The sequence below is a fragment of the Manacus candei genome, unplaced genomic scaffold, assembly GCF_025592945.1.
Source record: "Manacus candei isolate 608988 ecotype Guabito, Panama unplaced genomic scaffold, ASM2559294v1 h1tg000159l, whole genome shotgun sequence".
NCBI classification, from domain to species: domain Eukaryota; kingdom Metazoa; phylum Chordata; class Aves; order Passeriformes; family Pipridae; genus Manacus; species Manacus candei.
The window spans coordinates 1,872,558-1,885,250 of NW_026138207.1; the positions used below are offsets into that span (position 1 = coordinate 1,872,558).

General features: G+C 43.0%; 1 protein-coding gene across 7 annotated transcripts in view; it reads right to left on the reverse strand.

Moving 5' to 3' along the window:
- The window catches only part of CARS2 (cysteinyl-tRNA synthetase 2, mitochondrial), a 41,544-nt gene that overhangs the window by 9,824 nt on the left and 19,027 nt on the right, over positions 1-12,693 (reverse strand). For 6 of the 7 annotated variants that reach the window (XM_051772838.1, XM_051772844.1, XM_051772837.1 and 3 more), the window contains 3 exons: positions 9,863-9,930; positions 6,571-6,637; positions 1,914-2,052 (listed from right to left, as the gene is read on the reverse strand). In XM_051772838.1, coding sequence (XP_051628798.1) covers positions 1,914-2,052; positions 6,571-6,637; positions 9,863-9,930 — 274 coding nt within the window. The remainder of the gene's footprint in view (positions 1-1,913; positions 2,053-6,570; positions 6,638-9,862; positions 9,931-12,693) is intronic. The other variant, XM_051772841.1, reaches the window with a different exon arrangement.

Sequence of the window (12,693 nt, forward strand, 5' to 3'; positions counted from 1 at the left end):
AAAGGACACTGTCACCTCCTTCCTAGCTGTCCTGTGATGGGCAATGCTACACTGATCAGGGAGAATACATCTTTCAGCTGAGAGGAGAAAAACTTGATGCATGTCAAAATCCAAAGTGTTACATCCATTCAATAAATATACATGGTTAATCACAGGAACCAAAAACAACAGAGCAAGTTTGCTGTAATAATTTCAAAACAGATGGAAAATGAGGTTGATATTAAGCACATCAAAAATCTTGCTAAGTTCTGGGTTTTTTTCCAGCAGCCCATTTATCATGCTAACAGCATGCTTCTCTTCCAAAGCCACATCACAGGCATCACTCCAGTGCCTGGCAAGAGAGCTGTCTTGGGGTTGGCTAGGAATCCTGTTGTCAGGATCCATCTCAGAATCAGGCGCTGCTTCCTTGTTTCCCAGGTGAGCCCAATCCCAGCCCTGGGACTCCACCTGCCTTAGGCCAGATGGAAAGATCTGGTGGGACCATTTGTGTACACAGCCCCAAAAACCAGCAGGTAACCAGCACTCATCACTGCAGAACCAGTGCCACCAGCTGCAGCCACTCTCAGCAGGAGGGTGAGGAGAGCAGCAGGAATAAATGGGGAGCTGCAAACAGCTGCTGGCAGCTTGTTCTCATACACAGTCAGGCGAACCAGAGCTCAACAACACTGACCCAACGATGCTGTTTCCCAATAAAGCTCAAGGAGCAAGGTTAGCTGGAGAACCTCAAGCTATCCTAGTGTCTCTCAAGGGCTCTCCTGAGCCTTATTTTGCTGTTTCTGAATTGGTTTTGCACAGAATGCCTGCTTCCCCTCAGATATCAGATGGCTACTGTCCTAATTCATTCCTCCCAACACTCTTTCCTGCAAGCTTCCTCCTCTCCACTGAGTATCTAACACTTGTGTAATTAAGAGCTCTGTTACATATTGGTTGTTTTTACACCTACAAATATACAAGTGTGCCCTCCCACACATCCCCTACTGACAATCCATTTCAACTTCTTCAGGTCTCAGCCTTATCTCTCACCAACAGATCTCCTGCAGCCTCCTGCTGAAGGATTTGCTTTTGTCAAATACCACAGCTAGTTAATTCAACTCCACTTCCCTGTAACATGCTCCTATGCCCTTTGCAAGCCCTAGTCAGTGCAGCCACAAGCTTCCCCAACAGTGAGGTGCTCAATGCACACGGAAGCTGCCTCTCACCTCTACAGCACAGACCATTTCCCCTCTGATCCTATGTCCCAGAGCTGCCTGCACTTAACTTGTTTCAGGGCACTCAGTGCCTCTCCTACCCAGACTCCAGAGCACTGTGCTCCTCCTCCCAGCTTTGCACATCTCAATCCTGGAAGACGATCTGGTTTTCATAAGGGACTCCAAAGAAGATTCTTCTCACCCCTGTCAGAATCACAGTTTCTTCCTTCCCTGTGACATCCCTGCCCTCGGACACTTGGTTAGTAACCCCTTCTCTCCTCTGCTGCACACCATAGTGCCAGCCAGCTTGATTTTGAGTTCACATGCCCAAAGTGTGTTACTCTTCCATCGTTCTCTTTCTTCTCCAGTCGCTAATGCACTAAGCTCTCCTTATGAACCAGGTACCCTCACAACTGCCATAGCTTTGCCTTCTACATCACTCAAGAGGGGCAAAGATGCCTGTATTAGGACAGGAACACTAGATAAATAACACAGATTTTAAAAACACAATGAACTAATTGTGGTAGACTATAATGAAAAGCAGCTGGCTAGAAAGAGAAGAAGAAAAAAAGCTGCCCTTGGTGAGGGCTGGGAAGGAAGACTGCTGGATAGTCCTTCTTGTCCTGCTTCTTAAACAGAAATCACAACACTGGTCAGCCTTCTGAGCCTGTCAGCAAAGTACTGCTCAAACAATCACAGTCTTTACAAAACAGGAGGTGCACTTACCTTTCCCACAGTATGTCTTCTCTAACAGGGTCACACACCAGCTGTCCTTTTATATATGCATTTGCATCTGTAATAAATGAGGAGGTTGCCTGAAGAAGGTTCTTTGCATCCTCCATGCTCTTGTCACTGAATTCTACTGCTAAGAAAAAAAGAAATTAAGGCATTATGATGAAGAGTATGTTGTCTATCATACATAGGAACAGTATTTTGAGTTGAAGGAAAAGTTTGTTATTATTTGTACAGTAAACTTTTCTTACCATTAATTGCACATTCTTCATGGACACTAGGTGAATTCAATCAATATAAAACCAATCACTACATATGACAAAGTATTACCTATAGGAAAGGTATCAGACTGACTCAAAAAAATGAATCTGGAAGTTGACTGAAGCAACTACTATTTGACTTTAATTTTTTTTTCCCATTATCGAATCTCTCTGCAAGTTATTAATCCAAAGCTTTAGGATTTAATATATTTCTAAGCATTTCCCTAGATTTAAGCTGGAAATACATACCTCTAATTTTGTTCCTGTTCTAATTTAGGTAGACATAATCTGTATTTGGAGACCTCCAAAGAGGCCTAACCCTCACTACTGACTCTGTGAGGAATCCAGGCTTAACCTTTAAGAGTTAAAGGGCTGCTTCACTAATATCTAAAATCTAGATGAACCTTAAATTTTGTGGCCTAGCTTCTTCACTAGATATACAATTCCCTCAGAATATCAAAGCTAAACTGACCATACCAGTTTGCAGAAGCAATTACTAGAGAAAATACAAATTGCTGAAACTCATAAGGGCATATCTGGGATGGGATTCATCACACCCAGCTTACACACATTGAAGCCTCTTAAAGTCACTGGAAGGAAAGATAAAACCATAAAGTAAATGATTCATTGCATCCAAAGCAAAGCTCTGCTTTATGATCTGCTGCACCCTAACCTTACAGTGCTTCTCTTCCTCCAACTGGAAAAACAACATTAGCCACACCACTAACCAGGCATCCACACACATGGACAACCCCTACACTGCATTCAGCAGGACTCTAGCTTCAGCAGGCAATTCCACTTTGGGAATAACCAGCGTCCACTCCTGCTGGCTAAGAGTTCAGCAGGCTCCTCTCACCTGCCTGCACCCTCAGAAGTGCAGGTGCTAGACTGGCTCCCTCTCATTTCTACTGTGAGTTGCTATTAGCAGGAGGCTTTTCTTTTAATTTGTACAGTAATGTGCAATTTTCTATAGAAGAGGTCTTGGACAACACACAAGAGAGCTCACATGACTTTGGTGGAAGCTGTGTCCACCTAGGACAAGCCTAAATTTAAATTAATTCCTTTCCACAGTATCACACCAGAGCCATACATTGTCAGCGCTGTATTGCTTCAACCTTTTACAGCGGACCTCTGCAATAAGGTATATCCAAACTACTGCTTGCAGCATATTTCTAATCTCATCAGTACTGAGCATCACCCACAGCAATCTCACCTCTGCTCACCTTACAGCCAACTGCTTTGTGCAATCACCCAACGCTGCCCAGATTCTTTAGGGCAGACAGTCTCAGCAAGGGGACAGATCTAAGAGGACAGAAGTAGCTGGATGTGAGACCTGATCTCAGTTCAGTTAGCCCAAATTCCAAGGAAGCTCAACTGCTAAAACAACTCTCCCTTGGATTTACCCCAGTATAACTAAGGCATAAGCCTGGACCTGAATTTGTCAGATTTTTCACTTGTGTATAATTAAAAATCTGCATTACTACCTCATTAACACTGATTTTAAAATGAAGCTTTACTCAGTTTTTAAAATGACCAATGTACAGGCTTCTACAAAACACTGAGATATTGAGAGAGATCATCTATATACATTAGGATTACTCAAGCGATTGCCCTGGTTACAGGAACTCTGCAAGGAATACCTGATGAAAATTTATCCTCATGAAGCCTGCTTTCATTAAAGCCATTCTTCATCCCCAATTCAGGGCATTCTCCTAAACCACCGCCTGCAGGCACTGCAAACCCACAGCACAGCAGGGGCAGGCCCAGCTCTATAAACCTTCACCACAGTCCCTACTCCTTCCCTCCTTTGCCACCGAGGGCATCATCGCTGCATCACTGAAGTACAGAACCTATGCTTATTAGCATCAACAAGTAACTACGGACCAGAGGGGTCAAAACATTGCAGTTCACTCAGGTTCACAAAATCACCAGAGATTTCTGGTGACCAAGAGAGCATTCTGGAGCTAGAACCCCACTGCCCACAGCAGGCTCACAGCCCCTCCACATCACTGCATAGAGCGAAGCTGCTGATGATGAGATGCAAGAGGAAAAGCACTGCCTCACAATGGGGTCCCACAGGGCTTCAGAGATGGCACCTTCCCTTTTAAGCTGCACCCAGAAGCACCTGGCAGGCACACTGGTGGAGGGTCACTTTGCTGCTGCCTATGGTACCTAGGAACAACCTTTTCCCAGCAGTCTCAGGTGTGCCAAAGGGTGGTGATTCAGGCCTAGAAGGGAATAGCCAGGGGCATCAGCCAAAGCAAAAGGCCCAGATAATCAGCAATGCCCCCAGAACTCAGCTTCATGCCAAGTAGCTCTGCCTCACCAGCCTGAAAAAGGTTGAAGGAGCATGGGGGACCCCCTGCAGAAACACACTATGGAAGAGTGATGTCCTGCATCAAAGCCTCTTCTCTTTGACTCTTCTCCTCTTCCCCACAAGCCTACAAAAATCTTTTACATGCTCAATCCAACGAGTGTGGCAACATCACCTGATCCGCCAAACCTGCATTTTACAAAACACTTTCCTTAACAGGCAGGGGTGGCAGGAACCATCGCTGACGGGTTTAGGCTATAAAAACCTTTTAAGAAACAAACAGAAGGTGCTTGGGATCTCTGTTCTAATAAAAACACTTAGGAGTAGACAGCAAGATGAGAAGGAGAGCAGTAAACTTATCTTTAGAGCAAAGCGAATTGGTAGCAGGGACACAAACTGACAGGCAGGACAGTAAATACCGGCTCAGCAGGGACTGACTCTGGCTCTTTGCTGGGCAGTAATAACACACACAGCCTTGTAAGGTGGAGGTGCAAGTGCATCAGACTTCCAAGTAACCCTCATCTGCCAACAGACTTACTGGCACTACACTCTGATAAAACACCATCATATCCTTTCATCAAAGCCGCCTATTTCTGCACAGGTAGCCCTCCTTTATTATCACAGAAAGGTGCTTAACCTAGAGTTAATGCAAAAAAAAGGGTCACGTCCTTCTGGAAGAGGTTCAAATGCAGCCAGCTGACATGCAGTGAAGAAGGCCTGCAGGCAGCCCTCCCTGCAGGGCTCCAGTGACATTCCTTGCCCTGAGACAAGCTTAGGAATTAACATTTAACTCTCCCTTGTTTACATGACATACATATATCTGGTGGTGTAGTAGATGTTAGCCTTTCTCCTTCTTTTGTTTTAAACACACATTTGTTCAGGACTCCCAAGTGCCCCCAGCTACAGCCAGGGAGCTATTTTTATGTGTCCATGGCATATTTCATCTCCTGACAGAGACCCAGAGGAAACAGCCAGGGGTTGCCACTGCCCTGCAGCATCATCCCAGAACAGCCAGGCACACCACCAACCCACTGCCTGCCCCAAAGGGGATGTTGTTTTGCAGCAGACCTCTCAGCTGGATGCACTCCTCCCTTCCTACCACGGTGGAAGTTAATGACCACCTCTCTCTTTGCTATCCCACGCTTTGATATATTTCAGGGACACATGGCACTCCTCATGTCCTAGGAGAGGGAGGCTCCACCAGGAATAACAGATGGATGCCTCCTGCAAGCAGTTAGAGTTATTAACAAGCAAAAAGACCTCTCAGTCCAATGACTCCACATCTGTAAAGGCTTGCACCACACTGATGGACACTAGCAAAGCCCCAGAGCCTTATCCACACCCGTGCTCCACCATTCCCTTGCCATGCCGGGGGTGAGGGCACTATCATCTGCTTTTGGCAGGCCCCAATAAACTGGTAAAACCACTACTCATGCGAAAACCTCTTCCAGTTCAAAGTATCATCTACCTGCTGGAAACACCACGGGGTAAACAAAGAAGTTGACAAAATCTCCCACACTTCTCCCCACCAGCAGGGTCTGCCAGGTTAAGCTGATCATTAGGTTACCAAGTGCTAGTGTAAGCGAGCTGCATTGCACCAGAGAACTGCCTGAACACTCAGTAACTCCACAGGACAAAAAATGAGAGCACAGCAGGGAGATAAAAAGTTATTAGCAAGCCCTCGTCATACCCTACGGGAATGTAAAGCAAAGCTCCACCTAGATATGTCTCCAAAACCAGCTGATCATGACTGAAATACAAGTAACTGCAGCAGATGCAAATCAGAGACTGAGGTAATTCATTAACTGAAAGTGCAGTTAACTGAGAGTCACAATTAAGTGCAGCTCAGGAAGGTATTTAGATGAATGGTTCCGTACTGTGCTCAGGAAAGATGCTTTTCTAAATGTGAGCCAAAGAGCAGCCCCACAGAGCACCACCAAAACCTTTCCACCCACTGAAAGGGAACTGCAAGGCCCCACAGGGAGAGCTCGCTCCACCTGCACATCACCAGCTTGGAAAGCCTGTGTGGAAAGCCAGGAGCAACACCACCTCCACAAATAAGGGGCTTTGTCCTTACCTGAGCTGTATCTGCCGCGCAAACAAAACATCCTGAATTGATCTGACGAAAATTTCTTCAGGAAATCCTAAACTCCGTGCACAAAAAGATAGCTTTAGCATTATTCAATTTCTTCAGGAGCCATTCCACCCTCTTACATTAGTTTCACAGCATATTTCAGACAAACTAACATGAACAGTAACATAACTTTGCAAAAATCTTTAAATTCTAACACTGGTTTAAAGCCTAAACTAAATAAAATCTAATTCCATTTAAGACAGACATGCATACATATATACACGCTATAAATATACACACAATGTTCAATGTAAGACAATGAAAACTAGTTTGCAACTACAATCAAACATACAACTGTATAAAGACCTTTGCAAAAAAACCCAAAGTGAAACTATCAGACTAAAACTGGAATACAATCTTACAGGAAAGGAAAGCTCCTGAGTTTTGCAAACTTTATGAAAAAAGAAGATTTCTTGAAAAAGAAAATAAGTGTGCTTTTTCTGCAGGACTAGAATATGAAGGAAAACAGGGAATGAGCAAATATAAACCTTAGCAATATATAAGAAAAAAAATCTGTATTAATTATGAAGCCTAATTAATTTCACTCTAATATTTACCTAGCTTCACAAATAATTTACTCCAGTAAATAGAAAATTATTACTATTACTACTAGTATAATTAATTTACATTAATAGTATAAAAAACTATTTAAATGTTTGGAAAGTACACTGACAAAACATTCAATCACTTCAACCCTGCTCTCAGCAAGGCTGGACACTGTGGCAGATTGACTGTGAATACTGCATTCCCACTTTTTTTTTTTTTTAATTTGTGAACTGGTTGTGATCACTGAAGTGCCATGAAAATCAAAAATCATAAGAAGTCAGTACAAGTGAGAAAATATGGAAAGTGTCACTTGCTTACATTTCATATTTTGAAATACGGCTTCTGCTACCAGACTAAACCAGCCTGAACACTAAAGGTAGCACAGCATCAGCAATGTGATGCCTCTCAAATGCAAACAGAAATAACTGAGGCAGTGAAAATCAAGAAATATACAGTGATTCTGATGGTTTTGGTGGGTGTTTGTTTGCTGTGGGTTTTTTAAAAATAAACTCTATATAAATGAGTGTATCCAATGTGCCCAGAAGCTTTACACTAATATACAGAGGTAGAGTGTGAGTAAAGTATGGAAATAAATTCAAATTTGGGAAAGGACCATCCAAACTGGAAAAAACAATTCTGGATTTCATTAAAAACAGAGAAAGTATCACAGTTCTTTGAAAGCAGGTTGCTTGGCCCTGTGTTATCACAACCTGTTTGATTTTGGGGGTCAGAATTAATACTTATTAAAAAAAGGGTAAGAAAAAATTGGAGTAGGGTACAAGGAGGGGAGGGAAAACAGGGTAGCTGGATCTAAAGAATCCCAGGTGACAGCCTGAAATGCAGGTGGGCCAAAGGTTTGTCCTGGACAGACTTCCTCTCTTTTGGAACAGGCATAAAAACTTCCTGAAGGGCTTAACTTTCAAAGTGCAAGCCAGTTATAAAGGAAAAAAATGTTTCACTGGACCGAAAATCACTTACTGGGAAGGATAAATACTTGTCAGCCATGTGTAAGGGCAGATATGAAAAGCGGAGACCCACCAGGAAAAAGAGACAGGCCTGAAGTCTTAGTTTTCTCAACACAAGTCCCACCATGGAGGACACGGAAGGGAACATTTTTGTATGTCGATTTTAACTTCATGCACTGCATTTGTGGTTATTTCTCCACTCTGTCTACAACATCTGCTGAGACTCATGAGATTTCTATGAAAATTGTGAGCTATGGGGTGTCCTAGTTAGGACAGCTGAGATCAGTTCATCATGATGGATGTAACCCAAAACTGTGTATTCTATAGCCTTCCATGTCATTTCCCAGAAACTAGACTATTGTTGTCAATAGACTATTCACACCCTCTGCCCATAGAGCCTGACTCCTCAGGCTATAAACTAGGTGTTAAGAGGCCTGTGAGATAGGAGGATGCTCCTGTCCTCACACCCTTTGTGGAACTCCCTGCCCTGAGGGGAGCACTGAACATTCCTGCCTGAACTGGAGGATATATAATCTTGGAGTCTTGGAACATTTTTCAACCCACTCGTGGGATCCAGAGGACGGCTGCATCTCATCGCTCTCAACCAGACTTAGACCACCACTGGACTGCGATCACCAGTTCTGGCCAGACTGCAGCAGCTCTCCCACCAGCAGGTTCTTCCCCTCTCCCTTTACTTTGGACTCAAGCGGGGCCCAAGGAACACCACTTTGTTCATGCCCCAGGGTACTGGGTTATACATTTGGGTTTTGTGGGTTGAGACCAATTGTTTGTTTGTATTATTGTACTTACTGTATTATTTTAATAAATTGTTATTCTGACTTATAATCTCTCCTTTGAATTGAGTTCATTTCCCCTCCTGGTTAACTTTTAAACCAGCACATGGGGAAACAGGGCTTAACTGTACCCAGAAAGCATCAGAAGACTTAAAAATAAAGCAGCTCCTATTGAACTTCTTTTTAAAGGGATTTTAATTAATTAAGTCTTCCGAGGGGGCAAAGGGGAACATATGTGCTGAAGCAGCTTCCCAAGCTTTGTCTAAAGGAAGGAAATTACCCTGTTCTACCAATAGGCATCAGCCATCACAGGAGCCACCGCAGTGCCAGGCACAGCTGTATCATACACACCTGGCAAAGAATCCCTGCTCCAGACTCCCTACACCAGACTATGGGACATAGTAAAACAGTGGCTTGTGGTATCAAAAGGCAAAGCTTGGGATATAAAAATAAAGGCTAATACAAGAGACTGCTGGCATAGCGTGGCCTAACAGCTTCCTGACAAAACACTGACATTATGTCTCATTTCACCTAAAGCAGGACGAGGAAAAATGTCTGCTCTTTTCTAAGTCCCAAAAGCACAAGCACTAATAAGAGCAGAGAGGTGAGAACCCATCACTACAGAACAGAATCGTTCAGGTAGGAAAAGACCCTTGGAACCGTCAAACCCAACCACAAACCTATAATGCAGGACTCTGGTATTGGGCACAAATGCTCTCAGCTCAGCGAGATCCATCCTCCCAAGCAAACCCCCAGTGCCAGGAGGTATCATACATCCAGATCCACATCCAGATAGATCAGTGCTGGAGAAACACTTCAGGTCTTTTGCTGCAGCCTAAGCACACAGTCCAAAGTTTTCTCAAAAGAGGGCTGTGATGAATATTTACATATTACAAATATACTTTGCTTCAATTAATAGGAAGAGATTACCTTAATTGTTATGTAGTTTTTTAATGACTTGGACATTTTTTCTTGACTTCCTTTAACATGCAAATGCCCTAGAACAAAAAAAAAGGAATTAATCAGGATAAGTAAGCATGCTTCTGAATGAGAAAGACTGTACTGAGACCCTGGAAACACTGGAGGTAGCATATGCTGTGATGGAAACGCTCCAACCATTTCAATGCCATGTGTCACATTTTTCAACAGCTTTGTCTACAGTCCGGCACACCTCTCCATCCTCAACTTCCACTGGGTCAATTTTAAAACAGAAATTTAAAACATTAAAAAAACCCACCACTGCCATGAGTCTCCCTGCTCAGAACTGATAGCAAACTGATAAAAACAAGCAAATACTTTCAATCTTCACAGAACAAGTACCTTACCTTTTACTCTTGACTTCTCAGAAATATTTTAAGACCTTTAAAGATTTTCCAGTGATTTCATATTAAAAAGTCCCTGAAACTCAAACAATTTTCTGTATTTATTACTTGCTGGTGGCTGTTAACATTAATTTTTTTAATCCTAAGTTTTACAGTGCTGGTTCAAAATATCTTACAAGCAAAATGAATTTTCTGCACATTCTCTACTTCTCCAGTCTTGGGAGACTGAGAAAAAGCAGTGTGAGGGAGGGAGGGGTGCAGCTACAATGCCTAATTTGATTTTGAACGCCTAATTGAGTTTATTTTAAAATGCGATCTCTGAGCATCCTAGAACTTTAAATAGTCACACGACTATGGCTTTGTAGCGGCTGTAGTACAGGAAAAAGGTAGTAACATTGCATTTAAGAGAGTATGTAGAGCTTGGCATTCAGACTGAAGGTTCTATAGCTTGAGGTTGCCCGTTTAGAGGTCTCATCCGTGCTTACCACGGCACCACCACTGATGGAAAGCACGAATTATTCACAGCACTGGAGAGATGCTGAACATGCTGCCATTGAAAGACTACTCAGAAATGTTGTTAAAAGCCTTAATTAGTCTCTCCTAATAAAACAGTAATTCTGTAAGAACCCACAACTAGCACGCAGTTTTTAGGCACATCCACGATCTGCAGAATCCAGCACTTAGTCATACATTGAGGCAGACTTTTAAGCATGAACTTTCCTTGCTCTGTTCATACCCCACACCAGCACTCTGCATTCTTTCGGATTTGGCAGCCCAGCAGTTACCAATGCCTGAGTACTCTGCAAGGACAGTGCATAATCATGTTCCTGCTTTTACACGTGGTGGCAGAAGTGGCATTTCTTGCTCAGCAGCTCATGCAGCTGTCTGAATTTTGTGCTACTCGCCACACAGAGATGCTTTAGCAGCCTTGTCTGGAACGCCCTCACTTCCACGAGTGGATAAAAACCTCATTACACTCATCTGGATATGAAAGCAACACACTCAGGCCTGGTAAATGGATGTGAAAGCACCTGGTTTCACTTCTTAGACATTTCTAAAAATGATTCAAAGCAGCAGGGACACACCATGAAGCAGTTACCTCCAGTCCTACCCCGACTACCTGGAATTTTAAGCTTGCACAACACACTATGGAGAGCAGAAAAGAATCAAAAGACCTATGAGTGTGGAACCAGCTACAGCAGAAATTCATGATTTCCATGGATCCATGAATCCAATTTCCATGAATCCAACCCAAAATCTTGCTTTCTCTGTATTTGTCCTGTCTGCTACCAGGTGAGACCAGTTTCACCATTGCATTGTTAAACTTGGGACGTTCAATAAGAACATTCAGGCTGCCAGAGATGCTAGACATCTGCAGCTCTTGCAATTCAAGTAAAACCCACAGCCAAAATTCTCCTGGGAGAAAGGGAAGAGCCTGGGTATGATTACTTTTTTCCTTTTGCACAGGTGCCTAAATATTGACTTCCTTAACTTCGGGCAACCAAGTTTAAAATAGTTTGACTATGCTTTCCTAAAAAGGTACAGGTAACACCTGATTTTGAATTAATATTCCTCTTTCAAGAGTTTCAGTATCTAGAATGACTTCATTCAGGAATCACAAAATACAGGGATTTTCATAACTTCAGTTTGGCAGTCTTCCCAGAGTACAAGTAGTCTAAAAATAAACTCCTTATAAGAAGATTTATCCACAGTGCAGGGATTTTCTTCCTCTAATGGGGATTGCTCCTCCAATTCTGAGCCTGCAAAATTCTGAGGTCTGTTAGTAGAATAAATTGTTCCTGAGGCTGATTCATTTGCCCTAAATAATTTACGCTGTCATCCTCCAGCAAAATTTTTTGATTTAATGAATGTAATCTGTCAGCTCCTAGAGAACCTCAGTGTACAAACTGCCCTTGGAATACAGTCCTCCCTCTTTTTTTTTTAATTGACTCCTCTTTATTTAGCTAGTAGTAAAGAATATTTCCCCTATGGTTTCAATTCCAAGCTTGAAAAGTCAGATTCACTGTTTTTCAACAGAAGGCTCCCCTTGGAAGCAACCAATGCATCTCAGTGGAAGTGCAGAGGATTCCACAGTGCCTCAGGAACAAAGCACACCCTGGAGGATGCACCAGCTTCTGGACAATTGCTATTGATTTACAACAGGCTCTACACCGGGAACTGAAACTAGAATTCAATATTCATCCCATACAGTACAAATTTATAAAAATGAAAGCTCGTGTAATTCCCACAGTGTGCCACAGGCTTAACTCTGTAGCTCTTCTACTCAGAGAAGCAACTCCAAGAGTTCACAGAAACATCCTGCCCAAAGTACTGTTCAGTAAAAAGAGAGACTGCAGACTTGAACCTGACCTTCTACCTGACCTCAGCTGTCCATCCAGAACCACCGTGATTGCAATCGAAAGAACAAATTTCCAGGTT